The sequence below is a fragment of the Ixodes scapularis genome, unplaced genomic scaffold (genome assembly GCF_016920785.2).
Source record: "Ixodes scapularis isolate PalLabHiFi unplaced genomic scaffold, ASM1692078v2 PGA_scaffold2__306_contigs__length_199485367, whole genome shotgun sequence".
NCBI lineage: Eukaryota > Metazoa > Arthropoda > Arachnida > Ixodida > Ixodidae > Ixodes > Ixodes scapularis.
Window position 1 is genome coordinate 30,129,544 of NW_024609857.1, and position 9,025 is coordinate 30,138,568.

General features: G+C 43.6%; 1 protein-coding gene across 1 annotated transcript; it reads right to left on the minus strand.

Annotated features, from left to right (window-relative positions):
• Positions 1-256: 256 nt before the first annotated feature.
• On the minus strand, positions 257-8,639 carry LOC115323761. The gene is made up of 10 exons (XM_040209955.3): positions 8,636-8,639; positions 8,582-8,585; positions 8,078-8,450; positions 7,824-7,988; positions 6,882-7,068; positions 4,497-4,739; positions 3,670-3,841; positions 2,695-2,843; positions 2,429-2,631; positions 257-1,454 (listed from the first exon to the last, which is right to left on the minus strand). The coding sequence occupies exons 1-9, from the start codon at positions 8,637-8,639 to the stop codon at positions 2,435-2,437; spliced, it is 1,494 nt and encodes a 497-aa protein (XP_040065889.3). The 3' UTR covers positions 257-1,454; positions 2,429-2,434.
• Between the last annotated feature and the right edge of the window lie 386 nt (positions 8,640-9,025).

A 9,025-nucleotide genomic window follows, 5' to 3' on the forward strand; every position in this document is an offset into this window, starting at 1 on the left:
CTTCCAAATGGTCTGCCGTGACAGGAAACGAGATCCACAAGACTCGAGAAGAAAGGACAAGCCAAGCTTTACCAACCATGTCACTACATAAAACTCGGAAGCCGAAACTCCGTTTTATTTCATCGACTCAAGCTGCCCGAAATTCATCACAGTACCTGTGGAGATTTGCAACAACCCTCTTCAGATAGAGATTGGCACAGGCTCACCCGTGACTGTGATCAACCTGGAGGCGTTTCAAGAAATTCCTCCAGACATCCAGTTGAAACCTTTGGGAATAACGCTGAAGCCATACAATGGCAAGCCCATCATTCCAGAGGGAATGGTTCAAGTGGAGATGCAGTAAAACGGGCAAGTCATGCATCATAAAATTCAAGTGGTGAAGAAAGGGGGACCTCCCACACTGGGACGGGCATTGCTTCAGGATTTTCAAGTGAACTAGAAGGAAGTGCACAACGTGCGCGCAGAAACCTTAACTCTCGCAAGAGTGCAACAGGAACACAGTTCCATCTTAGAAGGTCCGAGAGCTGATGAACTATGCCATGAAAATCGGCGTGAATGATGATGCTCAACCAAAGCTTCTCAGACCAAGGTCAGTTCCATACGCCCTCCGACAAAAGATTACGTCTTGAGGAAAAGCACATAATCACTCCTGTGATGAGGAGTGAGTGGGCGACTCCAATTGTTCCAGTGATGAAGGCAAACCGACAAGTATGCTGGCATATGCGGGAATTACAAGGTTACACTCAATACTGAAGATCTCTTTGTGAAGACTGGTCATGGAGAGAGAAGTTCACTAAGCTGGATTGCAGACAAGCCTACTTCCAGATCCCCTGAACAGAAGAATCAAGAGATCTCACAGTGATCAACACACATAAAGGGCTCTATCAGGTGAACAGAGTGCCATTTGGAATAACCCCCAGCATCAGCTATCTTCCAACGCATCATCGAAGAACTCATTGGGAACTTAACATACACAGGTGCCTTTCAGGATGACATTGTGGTAACTTTCAAGAACGATCAACATCACATATGGCAAAAACTCAAGGGAAAGAAAAATGCTGCTTCATGCAGGACTCTATCGAGTACCTACCTAGGACATGTTGCAGACCAACAAGGAATTCACCCAAATCCCAAGAAGGTGGATGCTATCCTACAGGCGAAGACGCCCAAAGACCAAAAAGAACTCTGGGCATATCTGGGGCTCCTGAACTTCTACGGAAAGTTCATCAGCATCACATGTTCATTACACTGCATTGCTTGTCTGTTCCCAACATGCACCGCAGTACGTGATTGTTTTCGCAAACTAATGAGTGTCTGTGGGCATACCATTTGCAGAACATACAGATTTACAGCCTACAAGCAGTTCGTGTGGTGGGTCTGGGGGAAGCTGGGCCGTCACCGCCGTGTCAGGCTCCCATGCTGTGTGGTCGGCAAGATCCGGGAGCGATTTCCATCTGCAACATATAGGGGATTCCAGTATTGTTGATCACTGTCCATGCCTGTACCTGATCTATTATATGCAGCATGTGCACAAACGCTCTCATCCCACTTTGAATGGTCCACAAAAATCGGTTTCTCAATGTATTGCACTTGGATTTACTACAAAGGTGCACAGAGGGAGTTAAATTATCATCAAATAAACTTGCCTTGTTCAAGTAATAAGAAAAAAGAATAACTTGTTTCGGGCAATCTATGAAGCCGTTTTGCGGGTGACCCAGGCGGATTTTATTTCTTGAACAAGGCAAGTTTATTTGACGATATTTTAAATTCCTCCCGGCATGCACTGCTTAACCGCACCTGTGTAGTAAATCCGAGCTGGATATGTTGAGAAACCGATTTTTGCGGACCGTCCAAAGTGGGATTGAAGTGGTAGTGTACACGCTGTATAAACAAAAGAGTTAAATTGTCAACATTGTACAAGCCGAGACTTCGGAAAAACAAAACAAAAAAGGGACAGCACAGACACATTTGAAGTTTGGGCTATTGGGTAATTCATGGTTAAAAATTAAAAAAAAAGTGCAAGGTCATTCTTGTTCGTGCCTTTCCCCTGCTTTTAATTTTTAACATGACATATGAGCTAGCCCAAACCTCAACTGTTTCTGTGCTGACTCTTTTTTGTTTTGTTTTTTCCGCAAGTCTTCAGTTTTACAATGATGAAAGTTAATCAGCTCGCTGGCATCTGCCCCATTATTTCTACAGTTAAATTATAATTGCTTACGGGACAGAATAAAGAAGTTGATTTTGAAAGGTTATAAAACATTCATTCATTTCAGAAATAAAGCAAAACTGTCAGTCAAACTTGTGTACACATATTATGCAAATTCTAGCTAGCTTACAAGTTCTTTATTTATTCAATAGTAGAATACACTCAGTTAATTTGTCATCCGTAGTAAGAATACTTAATTTAAAATATTGCCAATTTCCTCACCCATGCCTAACATTGGCCCTGGCGTTGTTGAGTGTGAAACCGGGTCCTGTGGGCTAGGACTGCAGCTTCTTTGTTCGGCCTCTGGGATGCACTGCACAGGGGCTGCCTACGAGAGCAGGGAACATAGGCGGCCTCGGCCTCCTTGTAGGTGGGGACGGCTTCCGCCAACTCCAGGCAGCAGCTGAGGAGCTTGTGGACATAATCTACGTAAAGAATGGTGATGATTAAACCCCAGTCATTCTATCAATAAAAATGTTTCCATTTACCGTATGACGCAGGCTCCATGATTTGTTTTACAACCCATTCGCCTTTTCTCGCCTTCGGGTATTGGAGTGCATACCGCTCCTTGCTGTCTTTTGTTTTGGCTTGTTTCCGTTCTGAATTTTCATTGTAGTGGAGGACAGCAATGGAAGTCCTGTGAAGGCAATACAGAACAGGCACGATAGTTTGCTAGTGATGGGCCAAACTTTTTCCGAATGGTGTGTAATTGTCTGCTGAGCCTTTACACACATTGGGCAGGGTTGCCGAATCTCGCACACTTTACTTTTGTAAAAACATTTTTTTCTGCTTTTTAAAACATATTTTCTTGTTTATTGCTATTCTACAGGACCATTGCATCAAAGTGATTTTCCTGTGTGGAAATCGTTCAATATTGTAAAACCAATGTTTATACTGAGCCTCCACCAGAAGAGGTAACAATCAGGCACATAGCCAGGGGGGTGGGGGGGCCATTTTGCCCCCCCCCCTTGAAATTTTGCTGGGGCCTCCTCTCCTTCTCCCCCTCATACAGCATTTTTTCATGGGAGGGCCTCCCCCAAAACAAAATCCTGGCTGCGTGCCTGGTAACAATAATATAACTACGCTGGCTCTTCAATTCAAGGCCAGTTTTGCATGCACGTAGGAGTCATATATGTTTGCAATTTTTCATTTTTACCTTTAAAAATGCTGATTTGTGTGTTTAGGACACATGCAAATGTTTAGAAAGATTGGGAGGATCTGGAGTTTTGGATTGTAAGGTCCAGTACAAGCTTTGTGTTTAGTTTTGTATGAATGACCGTGGAATAAAACCAAAATCTTTGCAAGGTTTTCACGTGTGTACAGATGTTTGCCGATTTTTTCTCGAAAAGTTTTCAGATTCCAAATATGGCCCATGACTATAAATATGTTCTTAGCATACTTCACAATATACAAATATAAAGGGAAACAGTGTGGCATCAGCAAATCACACTATTTCAGCTTACCGTGCCACCATGCCCTCTACAGTGAAGTGAGTTGACTTGGGTGTAAACCTGATGAGCAGGCTGTGGAAAGACTCCAAGCGGTACGTCTGGCCATCTCCAGAGATCCTTGGGATGTCTTTCAAAAGCTGATGCGACATCACAACTTTTTCCAGTGCGATGTATGGCTCAGATCCTGCAGTTAGAAACAGCGCCACATTAATCGCTGGGGCAATGCACATAGAACACTTCCTGGGTCATGTCTACAGTTCCTCTGTGCAAACTCAAAATTTGGCTTTCTTATTCTGTGTGTCTTCATGACATCAAAATAAGTCTGCTGGTTAAAAATAAAAATTGCTGCTATACCATAATTATGGTATTGCAAAATGGCCTAGGCAGCTCATGCATTCTGACATTACAACAGAGAGTAAAGTAAATACGCGAAGATACACACAATTTAGTCAAAAATTTCTGGACAAAAGAAATACAGTCACACAGGATCCATATTTTCACATATATTAGATTACAAAATTATTGGTTGTCAGCATAAGTCAGCCACACGACGTTGCCACCGAATACACCTCATTCAGCAGTGCAAAAGGTGCGTAGAAGTAACAGAATCTGTTCTTTCTTTGCATATGTTATTATCAGCTAATCCAATCAAGAGCAGGCAGTGTTTCATCACCCTCCACTTTGTTTATTACACTTTTTAATCTACCCAAGGTTATGCAGAAGCCACGGCCAATTGAACCACTTCCTGAAACTAGTTCCCAGCATCTGCAGTTTCCTTTTGTTTGCTAATACTAATGTTTGCTAACATTACAAATATATCAAACAGCAATTAGCATTACCTTCAAGAAGCCACCAGCGGTCCTCTATCGAGGCATGGGTGCACGCAGGGTACATCGGGTCAGGGTGCTGGTGCACGTCTACGACATGTCGCATCAACGACTTCCATTTGGCCAGCACCATTGCACCGTTGTCGTTACTGGTTTGAGCACACCAATAAACATGGGCACGAACAGTCTTCACCCAGTTATTCAGGATGCTGTTTCGCTTTGTCTTTCCTGCAGTAGCAAGCTTGCTCCCAATTCCTAGAAATTAGAAAATGTACATGCATGGCAAGCTGAGGTATAGCACTTTGGCATGTGAGTATGAGCATCGACGACCAAGTAAAGTGGACACAGTCAGAGTATGGCAAGTTTGTAAACACGAGTTAGTGTATTTGCGACTCCAACTAATTATAGGTAGCGCCCCTCATTTTCCAAAATGGCGGTTATAGTGAGGGTCGGAGATGCGTGTTGCAATTGAGCCTGTCTAGTGTGCTGGCTTCACTGAGCGACACAAATTATTTCTGGTAATACGAGGAAGCTAGGGCGTTATGGGCGCAGGTCACCTCTTTACCCTGAAAACAAGAACGGTGTTTAGCATAATATTTACGCAAGGATGCGTGTTTTAATTCTGGAGCGAAACCGAAACTAATTTCTACTTTAGATTTCATTTCTCAGTATAGGTTTTATTTTCGGATTCTTTCATACCTCAAGATGTGTCTCACATAGTAATTATCTAGTTAAAGAAGTTGTTCGCTGAAACTTTATTTTGTGTTTGTTTCAACGTTTCAATCCAGGCTGATATTTTAGTTGTTGAGAAAATCCCTGCTGATATTTGTGCGTTCTCGCCGCCTTTTCCTGCTCAGATAAATGCCATGGGAAATAATGAACTGCGGGCCTTTTAATGAGCTGTTGGGTATTTAGATGATTAATTGGTTTAACATTATTCTCAGCACAAGAATAAAAGAATAATTCCAATTTTTACAATATGTCCACAAACCGTATAAATTAATAAACATTGTTCTCACTGCAACAACCCAAAGACGCAGTCCGAGTCAGACAGCTGAAGTGCGTGCGTGTGTTTTCTATAGGCAACGGGTGACGCCTAGGACTTTATATTACATCCAGGGTTTGACCGTTTGTCGACCTTGATAACTATGTCAGAGTTTTTCATATGCTAAAAAGAAAACAAAATTATACCTTTCTGGAAAGACTAATATGGTGAAATGGCATATTTTCGTGATCTTGGCATTAATTGGGGGCATACACTGCCGCGAATGGTATTAATAATAATATTAAAATTCAGATATTCTAATATGTAATTTTTTCAAGCAATGCTTCTGATCTAATTTCAAACGCGCGAGCAAATATGACAACCAAAAGTGTGCTAATTATCATCACTGGTGCCAATTGCAGCATTTTTAATTACCAAGTAATAAGATAAAAATAGTCCAAAGTCAATGAAAACATTTTAGCTAATGTGAGAAATCCATGTAAAATTACATCAATTGTGGTTAAAGTATATTTTTCTATCAAAGTCGCGACTTCTGACAATCGGCACAACGTAAGCCGCCACCGAAATCCTTCCAGACCAAATGCCCAAAACATTTTTTTAATTATTAATTTTTTTATAACATTTAGTTACTTTCATTTTTACGCTTCGCCGTTTCGCCAATCTCAGCCTTTCCATTTCAAAGGAACGCCTACTTGCTTGCACGTCTGCTCACTGCAGCACGTTTTGTTGGCATTGGAAGCCGGTGAAACAGCAGTGAGTTTTAGTATTATGTATACGAGTGAACGCAAGTGCTGTGTGTTTGCGTTAGCTTTGCGTGTTGCACACCGTGAGTGTGCGGAGCCCAAAATTGCAGTCTTGGATGGCGCATGGCGATGAGGCGCACATGCAACATGGGGCTTACAACTCGTTTGCTTCTATCCGCAGTACTAAAACTCTCCTGTAAGGTACAATCCCATACCGACCGCAGCACTACGTTGGGACAGTGAAGAGTGTTGTTTGCATTCGGAAATGACATTTCGCGAGCCATGATCGCGAGCAGGTTTGCCGTGCCCACTGAGCAGGAGAATCGGGGGACCCTCACTAGAGCGCTTCCCGTTTCCGCTGCGGGAGGGCGAGCGTCGAGCTGGAGACGCGAATAGAACCATGCTGGAATAGCACTTTACAAAACTTGACTATTGAGCGTGTCACACTATACTGATTTGTGACGAGGAGATCCTGAAATAGATGAAATTATACTATAACAGGAAAACAAATTTCAGCATAGCTTGGTCAAATATATTATGCATATGGGAAAACCCAAATATCCTGTTTATTGAAGAAAAACATCTAATCTGAGGTGGTCCCCCAGGGTAGCGACTGCTGACATTATTTTCTAAAATAAAGTTAGTTACCTTTAGCAATGTGCCAAGCATCGAAACGGTGCTTCGTGTTCGGGTAGCTGTCCTTCATGAGGGCACTCACTCCAAAGTGCCGGTCTGTCACAGGTACATCCGGGAAGAACCCCCAACCCTGGAGGTAGTCGAAAGAACGTTTGAGGCCCTCAGTCTCCATATGGTTGCTTGACTTGACCTCGTTCGACTGATGTAGAAAGAGAGGGTAACAAAATCATTACACAAGCAATGCAATGACCAAAGAATAGTTCTAATACTGTGAAACATTCTTTGGCTAGGTGCTCAGCATTTTGTGAAGCCTGAAAAGTGAAGTGCAAGGTAGCGTGGCTTTGAAGCTCAATGCTGATTGGTATGGGGGGGAGGTCACATGACCAGAAGGGGTAGGCGACGCGTGAAGTAGGCAAGAAGGTGCTCAGCCGCCTGTGCGCACTGACGGAGGGGAGCTCGCGAATATGGAAGGCTCTGGAAGATCGCCAGGTTTATCATTACCAGTATCGCTTCATTCTAGGAACAACTATGAAGTGTACACATGGTACACATTAAACTTCTGGTGAAGGGTGCTGTGCATGAATGCACGAACGACACCTTCTGGCGTCTTGCGCATTCATGATTACAAACAGAACTCGTGGTGACCTGCGACCCAACCAGGATAGATAACTGGGCGAGTTGGTGAGAGTTTGTGTTGAAAAAACAGCGCTTTGTCTTATGTTCTCTTCGTCGTTGTGTCCTCGTCTTAGTCGCGCTGTTTTTTCAACATGGACCCAACCAGCCCCCTGTGCAAAGGGAGAAGAGTCCACTCAGAAATGCTTCGCATTTAAAATGTATGGCAAATTGCTAGGAAATTGTGTTTCCTACTTGAAAAAGCAGAGTATTGCAGAACATTTCACGTACGCAACACGATTGGCTAGTACTTTTCCAAAAAATTTTTTAACCAGTATTTACCTGGACAACCTCATAGTGCAGGATCTTGTTGATGTTGGTTTCTAGCAAGCTATAGGTCCCATATTTGGCAGAATAGCCGGGTGAGTCTGCACGGCCGTCACCGGCCAAGTGAAGGCCAGTGCCACAGATTGATGTCAGGAGGACAGTTTGCTCCGTTTTCCAGACCTTTGAAATTAAAAAAATCACAAACGTCAATCTTCACTACAAAAAATGACCTTTTAGCAAGCAATTTTGTAATCTGCAGGTGTGATCACCTTTGTTGCAGCTGGGAAGACCAGACAGCGTTGGACCTTGAAGAACTGAGTCTTGTGTATCACAGCGACACCTATTGACCCCAGAAGGCGCAGAACACGTGTAGGGCTGGCGCCAGAGTATGTTATAGCGGCCGGCAAGATGATGTTCATCAGCGCCTTGCCGTTAATCGTTGGCTGATTTTCCCATACAGTCGTATGGCCCCTAACACATGTAGTAACGGCGTGAAGCAGGGTCCCCCGTTGCTTCAGTTTCGTCTCTGTTGGGGCCAGGCACTCCTTACAGATCGAAAACAACTCTAGGAGCTTCGAAGCGCAGACCAGATATTTTTTTTCCATCAGAGGGTCAGCCGCCTCAGCAGACACGTTGCACTCCCTGCGAAACAAAACAAGCAGTACAGTTACAACCCTGCCAATTTCAGAGTATGTTGTTTTTATCCCCTCTATATTTTTTCCTGTCTTGTTATTTCATTATTTTAGTCACACTTGAAAATAACAAAAAAATACCTAGCTAGATCCTAGTCATAGTATAAAATTATGGTTTCTCAGAAGATAGAAAACACATACTCGTGAGGTCTTCCATCATCCGAGGTCACGGAGTCATCACTGGTGTCAGAAGAATCTGCCCCATAACTGCTGTTGACGGAATCGTTGGGTCTGTAGCTTGTGTCTGGCTCGGTAGACGTCTCCTCTGACTCATTGAAGTCGCTGGACTCGTCGCCGGTGTCCAAAGGGTCAGCCTCGGGTCCCAGAAGCTCAGTTGTGAGATTGAATTCCAAAGGAGTTGGGATTATGCCACATGGAGGCGAGGAACACCACGGGCGTGACTGCCCGCCACCCTCTGGGGAGGTTCCTTGATGTCCAGGGATATCAGCTTCGTCTCCCGGAGAGCTTTGGCTTGTGACTAGCGAAACAAACTAATATTCAGGACCAACATTTCGGCGTACTAAA